Source organism: Haliotis asinina, chromosome 10 (genome assembly GCF_037392515.1).
Source record: "Haliotis asinina isolate JCU_RB_2024 chromosome 10, JCU_Hal_asi_v2, whole genome shotgun sequence".
NCBI classification, from domain to species: domain Eukaryota; kingdom Metazoa; phylum Mollusca; class Gastropoda; order Lepetellida; family Haliotidae; genus Haliotis; species Haliotis asinina.
Genome location: NC_090289.1, coordinates 39,883,252 through 39,896,435, shown reverse-complemented (window position 1 = coordinate 39,896,435; position 13,184 = coordinate 39,883,252). Strand labels below are relative to the sequence as shown.

Genomic DNA, 13,184 nt, shown 5'->3' with positions numbered 1-13,184 from the left:
CTGACCACTGTATTTGACCACGGACTCTTTACATTCCAATTATTCCGTAACAAAAAAGAAACAGCGTTCACGACCAGTTTAAATGAAAGCACAGAATTTCTAATTATTTCAATTTTGATTAAATGTTTGGTGTGATTCTACAGTTGTTCATGTGATCCATTTTAACATCAGGAAATGTAAAGAAATATCACATGATTTAATTTTATACCAATTATTCATAAAGGGGGATGCGTTAAACTTTAATCACGATCCAGTAAATGCGAAGCAACATGAGACATATTTAATTGTCTGAAATGTTTCAAACTGACTTTAATGGACATCGATCAAAACGTAATATAAGTACGTAATTCGTGCCCGTCCCTAGTTTCTTCAAATATGAGTCAGTGAAGAGAAAAAGGTATACTTGACGTTAGTGCTTTAACCTTTTATTGAAATGCTTCTATCAGTGAAGAGGTTCATGTTTTGCTGGATGTGTTTATTTCAGAACTGTCGCCCAACGCACGTCGATCAATCCCGCCGAGCGCAGCCGGTACAGTAACACATACGAGACTTTCCATTTCGCTTCAGCGTCAAAATGCGATGAATGTGTTGTCAAGGCATGGGATCTCTGCTTTCATGATGAACACATTCTTTGATGTAACTTTATATTTTAATATGACAGAAACACCACTAATTTTCCTTCGAAGTCATTTGGACGTTTTCAACGTCAGTTTTTTTCGATGATGATGTGTATCCATAGTAACAGCATCCGATCCCAGTCCTCTGATATCACAATGTAGATTGTCATGTGATCCCTATAGCTGCGCACCAACTATCTGCGTTCTGCTCGCTGCTGGTGTCCAAACACTCATCAACTTGTCCAGTGTCTGAAAGACTGTCATTGTTATTCTAGTGGATCATATTCCAAAACAAACATGAAGGTGTACAGTTGAAACCATATCGAGATATGGTACATTATATTTATTTCAATATTTAAAGGAGAAAAATTCAAATGTCAGCTTAATATAGATATGAAAGACTTTGACTTCCATAAATTTTCTCCTTTATCCCCTACGGCTTGTAAATGCTACTCAAAGACCTTTATAAGTGTCAGGCACTATTTTGATGGTACCAACAACTTGACAATGTAATTGATGTATTAATTTGAACAAAAGTCTTTCAAACATCGTCATTTTGTCGTCTTGTATATCCTCATCCTTTCAGTTCAGTACAGCATCCTCGATAACCCAGGGCGTAATATTTCCATTCTATTAATACCCTAGGGGCATTTGCAGTATAATTATAATGCCATGGTGTACGAATCAGCCTCAAGACAAGAATACAGCGAAAGGGTTCAAGAAATAAGCATGGTGATATGCCGCTTTCAGCAATATTCCAGCAACATCACTGCAGATGACACAAGAAATGGGTTTCACACATTGTACCCATGTGGGGAATCGAACCCGGGTCTTCGGCATGACGGGCGAACACTTTAACCGCTAGGCTACCACACCGCCCCAAAGTTCAGGGAACCTGTTGTAATAGAATGGAAAATACACCAGATCGTCGAGGATGATATTGATGGCCGCAACTGATTAAAACTAACATCCAGCCGAATCCGTCTCAAAATAATTTTCACTTTGGGGATCTGAATAACAGATTTTGCATCAATATAGACAGTATTTAACGAAATATTTTGATCCAAGTTCCTACGACAGGAATGATTTACTGGGATCTATGAAAAACCGAATGTAGCACCAACAAAGACAGAACTTTACCTAATGATTTTATTAAGTTTCCACGAAAGGAAAGATTTAATCTATTGCGACCATGTCCGATCCATTAATGTTAAACATTGCGCAGAAGCTGGTAGTGACGGCAAGTGCTCTTAATACCCCACGGTTTCAATCAGTCATAAACGTAGAAATGTCTGTTTCGTGATGTGAATAATCCATACCCCATATCCACCTACTCATGTTCCCAGTCAGTTCACCAGACATCTTCTTCATCAACAGCATCTCCTAATCAGCGAACATATTATTTATTACTTTCGAATCAATTCTTCATAGAAGGTACGAGAGATTGGCACAGCATGATCTATAGATTTCTCTGGCATTGGTATTGATTAATGGTGTATACAGACATGCGCTTTCCGCTCTTTTGTTGCTAGATTTCATGAATTGAAATTTGGATGGAAGTGTACTTTTATTTCAGATGTCCAATTTTAGATATAATTATTTGTAAATGTAGCCATATTATATTCAAAGTAGTGAAAATATAAAAAAAAGTTTAAAATGCTTCTTTCATTCGAAGAAGATTTATTAACCACATGATTTCATTATGTATGTAAAAAGTGTACATACAAGCATACATTTTGGAACATGTTTTTATATGCCCATTTCAGGATTTGGACAAAGAAGCAATATTAAATCATTATCAGGAAGTATCCCAAAAACATTTTAGATATATAGCGTTTACGAAACTTCGAGGTCGTGATTGTGTTGTGATTAAGTCCTATTTCCCGGACAATGAAGTCGTAATTTTGAGACAGCACAGTCGCAACTACTTAATAACCACTAAGTACCATGCACATTACATCAGAGAGAGCCTAAAACATGTGTGTTGAAACAGGAACGATTACATTGATCCGTAATGCTTGGTGATAATCAAGGTAATGCTTTGATTACAGAATGTCATGTAGAAATTGGTCAAATGTAACACAAAGACAATCACTCAATCACTGCGGCTTCCACGGGTCGGGTGAGGATGCTGAGTTTGTGTGCTAGTGCTTAGGCGCCTATTTCTAAGTGGGTTCGAATCTCGAATGGGACTCAACCCAACAAAAGTACTAGAATCTGTACTTTAAGAAGGAAGTGTAATCCCAAGTGTAACATGTGCTAAGAGATAATACTTGTTTTATACATACCTGTCGCAGTCTTTGTCCAAAATTGCCAGTGTTGTCCAACAGCCACCGACTCTAGACTTCAAGAAGGTGCAGAGTTTCAGTTTCAATTATCCCGTATTTCATTCTGAAACATTGTATTTCTGTCCGTTTCAGAAGATTACCTGTTTTCAACTGCCTTGCCAAAGCCTTCTGTAGATGCAAAACGCCAAAGAAGAGTCCGGTGACTCGGGTGATGGGTCATCCCACGTCTCTCACCGACCAGACATGTTGTACGATGGATAACCATTCATTAAAACGCTGCAACGAATCCACGACTCCGTGTCTTGCACATAGACGACCATCGGGACTGCCCATAGTTAGAAAGACCTTGACACCAAAGGAGACGTTGTTACTGAAGAACGTGACAGAGATCAAAATGAAATCTTTGAAACCAAAGGCATGAAACACGACGTTGTCACAGCTTAAGCCCATATCGCTTGAACATGACTATGTACATTGACGAAACATCGCAAGTGTGATTGGACTTTAACACTGCAAACACGCCATGCGGCACATTTACAGCTAACAGGCTTCCTTTACCTAAAATTAATGATTTCAGCAATTAACGAGTTTATGCAGGGTGTTGTTGACCAAACGTCCGAATAAAAACCACACATTTGAGAGGGTTGGCCACTGCTTTCAAATGCCACATGACTCGTTCACAGATCATCGTGATAGGAACTCTTGGCATCTGAGATGCAGGATATACAAGACCAGCATCAGTGTTTGGAGATTGTATTTCTGTAAAATTGGTACAGTCGGAGATTTCATTGCAGTGAAAATGTTACGTGTGGAGATGGGAATACAGTAAAACAGCTACGTATTGGAGATTTGACTGCAGTATTATTGCTACCTCGAGAGATTTGACTGCAGTGACATTGTTACTTTCGGAATTTGAACTATAGTAACATTGCCACGTTTGTGGAGATTTCACCTGGCTTCGATTGCCCGTGGACGAAGAGCAGTTCTACATAGAAGACTATGAACATTTCAAATGTAATAGACAGGCTGATACAGGAGTCATATGTCAAAGAAGATCCTGATGTTGGATCACTGCGCTTGGACTTCATACAGAGGAACCAACGCAAAGTAGAAACTGTATAACACATTTTGCCATTTGGTTATGATATAGTGACTTTATTACAGGGTGCTGTGTAAAGCCAACGTGTTAATAGGATGCAATATGGAAGGCACAGAAAGATCATGCGTGTAGCTTTATCAGCAATCACCAAATAATCTATGAACCTTTTTACTCATTTTCAGAGGTGCCGCCATGAACCCTTCAGCTTGATGTCAGCTGTAAATAACACAAGTTTCAAACATGGAATCACACAGAAGATTCTGTGGCTGGTGGGTGGGGTTGGGGGTGGGGGCTCATATATTACCGTGTGTTATTACCCAAGTTATCACGGCGGATACTTAATCATGCCCTAGTTGGCACTTACGTGCACTGTTGCTTGCATGTTGTTTCTGTTAATACTTAAACTTTCATCGCATGCTTGCACGCTATAGTTAATACTTTAAACTGGCACATTGAAATGTTATTTGTATGCCAAAGTGCGTCTGTATAAATGTGTATATTCCTTTATTTTACGTGGGTAACCAGTGGAAGGCCAGTTTGGTTTGGAGAGTTATGTCCCTTTGCAAAACTGGATCAGCTGGCTGTAGACTTAAGATCCAGATTTGCCGTGATTGTAATTCTTGGTTCGTCATCACAACGCACATTTCTGTAGTTTTCACTGAAGTGAAAGTACTACCTTTTGGAGATTTGTTAGAGATTCCGCTGTATACAAAGTACAACATTTTAAGATATGTTTTGAGATTTGATTGCAGTAAAATTATTACCTTTCCTTACTTGACTGCAGTAGAAATGGACGTTAGGAGACTGGACTGCAGTAAAATTGTTACGGTCGGCGATTTGATGGCAGTGAAATTGCTACGTTTGTTGCGCCCGAATGTATGATGGCACGACCTAACTGTTCATTAATTATGAATGACATCATGTAAACTGTCAGTAAATCGAGGACACCTCATCTTGTAGAAACCAATCCGTAAAATTTAGGATCGTGGTACATTATTTAACTTATGGTAAAACCAGAAACTCATCACCTAGCTTGGCGGTGACTAATGGAGATTGATGACTGTTCGTAAAGTACTTGATCTTGATTACGTGCATTTATGAAAAGTATGTTCGCACCTGACCCAACAGTATAACGATTCCAAGCAACAAGTCTACAGGTGACAGGTTGAATATACTTTGTGTCAGGACCTAAATTCCGATGAAAGTTTAATTTTGATATATACTTTCGAACATATCTGGACAAGTCGAGAAATCTATGAAACCAGTGAACTACAGGATAGCGTCCTTTTCAGTGACCGCCCTTCGTAAGTTCGAGTCCTCGAATCCTAATTATTATAGTTGTGTCTGATCCGTGTTGTAAGGGTCCACAGCCACTTATCTATTTCACGATCGCATAAATATTTTCTTCCTATACAATGACAGGCAATGAGTTGTGTGTAACACATAAACCGCAACTTAATGACCGCTACATATGTAATGAATTTAAAGGATATGTTATGTATATTTTTACCATACTAAATGTTGGCAAGGACGTCACACTTATAGTCTGCTTGCAGTGAAAATGTACCGATGAATTTCACTTCAAACAAAAAAATTAATCGGGCAAGGACATTGCAAATCCTCATAATTTTAACTTGTCATATGAACATTTAAGTCTCAGAATTTTATTCAACGTAGGGTAAAAGTTGTTTCACAAACTATTGTTGGTTTGTATGACAAGGGGGCATACCCATTAAATGTAACACCGAGAACAAGTAGGGTTTGTCTGAGTTAACACTCACCACGTCCCTCACTGCATTTGTTTCACCGTTCCAACTACTGAACTTATCCCCTTATGATACAAGCCAATGCTGTTGATTTGAATCACTGATCCTTTGTTAAATGAAATTCTAATATTTAAATGTTCAATTGGCAAAGGGTATTTATGACAATGTTCAACCTCAATTTCACTATATTTGATTTACGTTAATGTTAAAAGTGAAATTCATCGGTATGTTTTCACTGCAGACTATACCCACTCATGGCAAAGGGTTGTGACGATGTACTATTTACATGCATGCTCATCTTCAGCAGTCCAGGGGGAGCTGTACGGTAGCATAGTGGTTAAAGCGTTTGCTCCTTCATTCAGCGGTCGGTCATTGCTGGTAGATGAGGAGATTAATCATTTGGTCTGTCTCGGTGATGATGCTTGACAACGTATCCCTAATCCACTGACCATACTCAGTCACTGCATTATCTTGTCCAGACACGACTGTTTACATTGTATGGACGTTGCAGCCTGGAACCACGTTCATAGAATTCGGCCCAAACTCAATGAATTCACACACTTAACTGATGTTATCTTTTTCAAATGGTATATATGTTCATATTTACATTACGTTTGATTTTGCATGCTAACAATTTTTGAGTATGTGTTAAATACTTTAAAGGTTATTGTCTAACTGCAAACATGACATGTAATCCTTAAGATACAATTATATTTATTCATCTAAATGATCTAACATCATTCCATCATCTTCTGGGTTCGTTTTGGGTCATACAGAGAGCCATCAATGTTGTAAGTCCTAAATGTTTTAACTTGCTATAAATCTCGATCTGAAATATGTATGTATATCTCAGGTTTGCTTACAGCCATACTAAGTCAATGTCAACATCAATTTCACAGTCAAGTTCATATATATTGCTTTATGTCTTCCTCGTGTAAATGGACACATTTAATAAAAAATGACAAACGATATGACAGGCGATATTGCCTTCAGATCGGCAGCTTATTCTCGTGTTAGGAGTGGCGGGGCAGTCCAGTGGTTAAAGCGTCCGCTCCTCAGTTTGAAGACCCGGGCTCGATTCTCCGCATGAGTACAATATGGCCATTTCTGGTGTCCACAAGCAGTGATGTTGCTGGAATATTGCTAAAAGCGGCTTAAATGCATGAGGAGTCTTGTTAGTGATTCCTAAGCGCATGTTAATGATATACTGGAAATCTAAGCTGATATGTTTTCTATTCATGTAGTGATTATAGCTTGTATTAATTGAGTGAGTGAATGAGTTTACTTTTACACCGCACTCAGCAATATTCCAGCTATATGGCGGTGGTCTGTAAATAATCGAGTCTGGACCAGACAATCCAGTAACCAACAACATGAGCATCGATCTGCGCAATTGGGAACCGATGACAGGTGTCAACCAAGTCAGCGAGCCTGACCACCCGATCCCGTTAGTCGCCTCTTACGACAAGCATGGTCGCCTTTTATGGCAAGCATGGATTGCTGAAGGCCTATTCTACCCCAGGACCCTCACGTAGCTCGTTTTATAACATCACTTGTGTTTCTTGTCCCGACATAGGAGTGCCCAGGCCGACATCATACAACACAAAACACCTAAAACGGTTAACATACAACTGCGAAAGTCTGTTGTGTAGAGGTCGTGTTCGATGGTCAATGCCATCATTCTGCTGTCGTTACCTCAGTTTAAGAGAAAAGTAACACTAGCACTCCTTGTGCAAGTAGCCGTAACATTTACTTTGAAATGAGAGTAGTAATAACGTTCTAAGTGCTGTAGTAGCAGGGTTCGTGGATCAGTAACATTTACTTTGAGATAAGAGCAGTAATTGTTTCCGAATTGCTGTAATATTATATTTAAGAAAAGAGTAGTCTTGGCACTCTGATATAAGGGTGCTGTACCACTTTAAAATAACAATAGTCCTAGCACTTTTAGATAGAAGTTACCGCAATTCTTTTTTTGAAATAAGGATAGTCCTAACACTCTGAGAGTAGTGGAAATACGTTGTCTTCGGTAAAACTAGTCCCAACACTCTGAAAGTTGTTTCACTTGGTTCGATTTCAGAGCACCCGTCTTGAAAAACCATCTATGTATACGTGTTGTGGTATTATGAATAATCCAGTGGATTTGTACAAGGAAAATGCACTATTTTGGTAATATTTGTATTAAACTTTCAATGTCAATAAATGATTGTCAAAGTTTCGGATTTGTCCTATCTCCACATTTCATCCTGTCTGTAAATGTTTCCTGGATGTTAACAAATACAAATCTAATACAGTGGAAGCTGTCAAAATCAGCATCTGTACAATTCGGCAAGTTGTCAACACCAGCACATAAGCTGTCCCATCCACGACTTGTACATTTATCATCAGCTCTACAATCCGGCACATTGTCTATACCAGAGCATATTTTCAGTCTCAGTGAGAGCCGGTTCAGACAGCTTCCACTGTATAGTGTTCTGACATTTCTTGACATACTACATTATTCTCCAGTACCTCGTCGTAATCATCGATCGAGAGATGTGGCTCATGAATTTGGGTGACGTAATCATCAGGAGACTGTTGGTTTGGTTCGAACTTATTTTTTTATTATTTTATTATGTTTATTATATTATTTTTTTAGCCCATTGGCTAAGGCGTCCGACCACCACGCTCAAGACCCGGGTTCGATTCCCAATATGGGTGCAGTGTGTGAGACTCATTTCTGGTGTTCCCCGCCATGATGTTGCTGGAATATTGGTAGAGGTGACGTAAAACTAATCTCATTCTCTCATGCGCTGGTGTTTACCAGCCAGGTTCCGTAACTAATGCAGATGATGTCAGGGTTAAGCACTGTCCCATTCATCGTCCATACGTTTTCTTGTATGACAATCCCAGTTAGAGACAAATCCTTACACACATTTCCATGACAGTCTAAGTAAACCTAGTTTCAGTATTATTGTAAGAGACTAAGTTTACTTAAACTGATTCCCCTCAATAAATCATGGGGTTCCAAAAGTATTCCAGCGGTAAGGGATATAGTTGGGTTCATGACAGCAACAGCTGGTTTGTCTAGTCATGACTCGATTATGTACAGACGACTATACTAATGCTAGAACACTAACCACGAAGCCAATAGCGTTAGTCCAACTTGCACATTTATATGAAATCCATAATATTGTTCTGAACGTGTCTTAAATCTTTTAACATGAAACCAATCTGAATTCTCAGTTGGTTTGCTATCAAATTGGATTAAAACCAAGAAATTGTTCCAATAAGGAACACTTAATGGAAGTAGATGGGTCCGATTGCATTTCTGTGCCTCCAGCCTGGAGTAGGAGAAACTTCTGTTGCCAAGTTTTGAACGATGACCACATGTGAAGCGAGGAATTTTGGTTCGAGGGACTCCCATCTCTGGCAAAGTTATTCCAGTACTGTATGAGGTCATCAGAGAGATTCATTTCGTCACTCGTCAGAGTGTAATTCCAGAGGCCATACGTACCGAACACCATTGGCAGTTCCATTCCGTGACAGGCGTAGTCGTTACAGATGTTGCCTTCGCCCCAGATGTCGACATGGAACTCCTGGTCAAAGGCGTAGCTGTAAACCACTGCATTCTTTGACACAATGTTTGCAACGGCTTGGCTAACACATCGAAACAAGTAGTCTGTGGACATTTCAGCCAGGACGAAGCGTTTGTCATCGTTGCCATCAATATCATAGAAAGGGCTAAGAAGCTCTAGCGACAGTTTAGGACTGATCATGCGAAGAAGTTCCTCAAGCTGCTGCTTGGAAAGAGGAGATGCTGACAAACTGAATGCATACCCCAAAGTTTCATCACGGACAGTTCCGATAATTATATTCATTTTCTTATGAAGACCTCGTGCGAAGATATTGTACAGGTGGTCCTTCACCAGAGAGTCATCAATGACAGGTCCCCAGAACTCAAAGGACATTAAGAAGGAAGCTTCTGGAAGTTCAACCTCATCCTGCAGGGCTAGAATGTCATCAGCATCTGCCTCCTGGTAGCACTTGAGGTTTCCCTTAACACATCCCATCAAGGTGGCCAGTTGAGCTTCTTGGCTGTCCGACTGAGCTGCGGTTCTGAAGGGCAATGTGAAAGGACTACTCTGAATGATGGCTTGATCGAAGTACTGACTGGCGGACGGGATGCTCATCAACAGAGCAGTAGACTGGGCCCCAGCACTCTGACCGAAGACAGTTATCTGGGAAGATATGGTGTTTTACTTATCAAATTAGTAGAAAAATACACGCTAAGTCAAAGTGATCGTATTAATCTGCATTTCGTCCCGTTATGGATTATGCTGATTTATGGAAAGAGCCAGTTTAATTTGCAGATTTCCTTCATTGTCTAGGATTAACAAACATCAGCACGACCAATTTACCAACTTTACATAAGCATTTTACAGATAAAAGAGTAGTCGATCACTGTATAAAAGACTACTGTAACAGTCAGTCACTGAGTGAAACACACTAGTTTTAGAAGGTAAACACAGGGTGATACACTTCTCTATCAGGCAAACAATGGTTAGAATAAACACCAGTTAGCATTAGATGAGGCTTGTGCTTATCTCCGTCAAATGGATTTTTGTTTTTCAAGGAGTTACCTTCCCTGTGTTTCCCCCGAAGTATTGAATGTTCCTATGGATCCATTCAAGAGCCTTCATCTGATCTCTCAGTCCCAGATTTCTTGAGCCCAAAAATCCGAAGGCAGCTGCAACCATTTGCATTTTGCTTGTACATTAAAGGCATTACGTTCAGTTCATTCGGTATGATAACGGTTGACGTTGGGATAGAGTTTTGCATTCATAAATTTCAAATGTCGGCGAACTGTTGCTGTTCAAAGCCGCATTCAGCATTTTCAGTAGCGGTGGGAAGGTGGTTTGTAATTAGTCCTGTCTTTACCTGTCTTACGATGAGAAATTCAATCCACTTTGATATGTGGACCATGGGAACTCCCGATTCGCCCTCCTTATTTCTCCCCGATGTCCCACAGCGTAATCGTGTCTCATCAAACACAACAACACCCACCCGTTCTAGTGCATGCCTCCAACAATCCGTAGGGATGCCATGAAAGAATGTGGTGGATTTATTGCTCGGGCTGCATGTGACTGGGGTACCTTGGGCGGTATTCATAAGGCTTTTTAGAATTTTCTTAATTCTTCACCTAAGATTCCTTAAGAATTCTTAAGTTTAAGAACATTTCTTACTTTCTCTCTTAACCTGAACTAAGAAAAAAATCTTAACTGAAAATGTTGTCACAACATTAGCTGCCATATTGGATAACTAAGAATTTTCTTAACTAGTTAGGTGTCATGAGGTTTCTTGAAGTTAAGAAGTAAACCAAGAACAAAATGACTATCTAAATGTTTTCTTACAAGTTAAGAACGTTGTTATGGAAACTAAGAATTCTTTATGAATACCACCTCTGTTTACCGCGACACCGTGGCTCGTTGCTCATAATATCATTCACTGTGTGGTCCTGACTTGAACCCTTAAACAGGGAGCAGTGGGCCAGCGTAATGGTTAAATCGTCACACCAAGCACCTGGGTTCGATTCTCCACATAAGTAAAATGTGAAACCCATTTCTGGAGTGAAGCTAAACTCTCTCACTTCACACCTCATGGTGCAGATGTTGTGTTCACCACAGCGTTATATTGCCAACTGACACGAGAAACGTTAACCTATAAACTTCACGTACTCACCCAGTCTGTAATTGATAGTTACAAGAATACATCCACCCTTCTGGACAAACTTCTCGCCATCGTATAGCTGAGATCCTCCACTGTATGAGGTGAAGCTACCGCCATGAACAAACACCATGACACACCTATCAGAAGGCGCTCCCGTCGGTGTGAAGATGTTCAGAAACAAACAGTCCTCCGAGACCTTGCGGAAGATTGGTTAAATGTGTGTATGAAGCTTAACGTATGTGAAGCATACTTTTGAAACCTATGATATAAGATGTAGAACAATTAGTATGGTTTTGTTATGACTGAGATAGATAGATAGACAGATAGATAGATAGATAGATAAATAGATAGATAGATAGATAGATTTTATCATAACAAATAATCCCATTTAAATGGAAGTGGGTGTCCATTTTATGACTGATACAGGTCACAAATGATGAGTACAATGACTAAAATGGGTTTTTTTAACAATGAGTATAATACTCGTAACGATCCGGGTTACAACTGGTCTTCAGCGACACATGCTTATCGTAAGATGGGACTAATGGAGATATCAAGGGTTTGTCTGTTGACTAAAGGATATATACGAGATACAGGAATTCAACAGTTCTTGAAATACGGAAACGTAAGTGTACCTTATCCTGGCACACCAAGCGTGGAACAGCAGGACATTTCTGGAAGCACATTGGACCACGTGATGTTGCGTTATAGGGGTTTGGCCATGGACGCACAGGCTTCGGCTCTTCAAACCTAATTGAAATGGAATTAATTGTGCAAACTGTCATGCTCCAAACCTTTTGATAAGGAGTACAACAATCAAGATCTGGTAATACTTTCAAAAGGTGGACATATGGAGGAGACTGCCAAATTTGACGCATCAATAGCAAAAACGATGACTTAAGATGAAACAAACAGGACGTGGGTTTTTTTACAACCATCTTAGGAATATTCCCGCAATGTCACGGCGGAGGACACCGGAAATGGGCTTCACACATTGCAGACACGCGCGGAGTCGAACCCGGTTCTTCAGCGTAACGAGCGGGCGCTCCACTGGGCTGTATCGCTCCAGGCAAAATTGAACAACAGTGATATGCTGGTAATCGAATACAATGTGTGTTTGTTCAAATCTTTGAGGTGTCTTGATTATCTCACAATGGAAGAAGGTTTAAGCAACTCATGGCATCATTTACTCATATTACTAACTTAGGAAATATCAATAGCTATTGTAACTAAGTAAGACATGACATGCTTACAAGATGTATTGTTTGAACATTGACAGGTAAGAAAAGGACGACTTTGAGAAAACCTCGCTCATGAATTTTCCAACGTAGTACTATAGGCAAATGTTAAAGATCATAAAGAAGCAGTAACTAACCTTATCCGATCACAACACTCACGCGTGGCAAGTGCACTCAGTCGTAACAATGCATCAGTCAGTCGCAACAATGCATCAGTCAGTCGTAACAATGCATCACTCAGTCATCCAGAAAAGGGGGAATTTCGGATTATCCAGGTCGTTTTCACCGAGGTTACCTTAAACTTAAACATACCTCGAAGCCGTGGCGTACTTAATGCCAAGGTATTCGTAACACCCGGGTCTGACGTTGCCAACGATGATGCCGAGGCCGGGTATATTGACGGCAGTTGTTGCTGATGCTGCGTGTCCAAGAAGAGACGTCAGCAGCACTAGATGTTTAAGGGACGCCAT

The 13,184-nt window shown here is 40.0% G+C and overlaps 2 protein-coding genes across 2 annotated transcripts in view; one reads left to right on the top strand and one right to left on the bottom strand.

Annotated features, from left to right (window-relative positions):
* LOC137298691 (cardioacceleratory peptide receptor-like) overlaps window positions 1-3,326 on the top strand; it is an 82,360-nt gene extending 79,034 nt beyond the window's left edge. Inside the window, exon 9 of the mRNA XM_067830972.1 lies at window positions 3,038-3,326. Within this exon, the coding sequence (XP_067687073.1) occupies window positions 3,038-3,326 (289 nt within the window). The remainder of the gene's footprint in view (window positions 1-3,037) is intronic.
* Window positions 3,327-8,988: 5,662 nt separating this feature from the next.
* LOC137299189 (cAMP-regulated D2 protein-like) lies at window positions 8,989-13,184 on the bottom strand. The gene is made up of 5 exons (XM_067831762.1): window positions 13,027-13,184; window positions 12,112-12,226; window positions 11,489-11,672; window positions 10,390-10,496; window positions 8,989-9,987 (listed from the first exon to the last, which is right to left on the bottom strand). The coding sequence occupies exons 1-5, from the start codon at window positions 13,182-13,184 to the stop codon at window positions 9,004-9,006; spliced, it is 1,548 nt and encodes a 515-aa protein (XP_067687863.1). The 3' UTR covers window positions 8,989-9,003.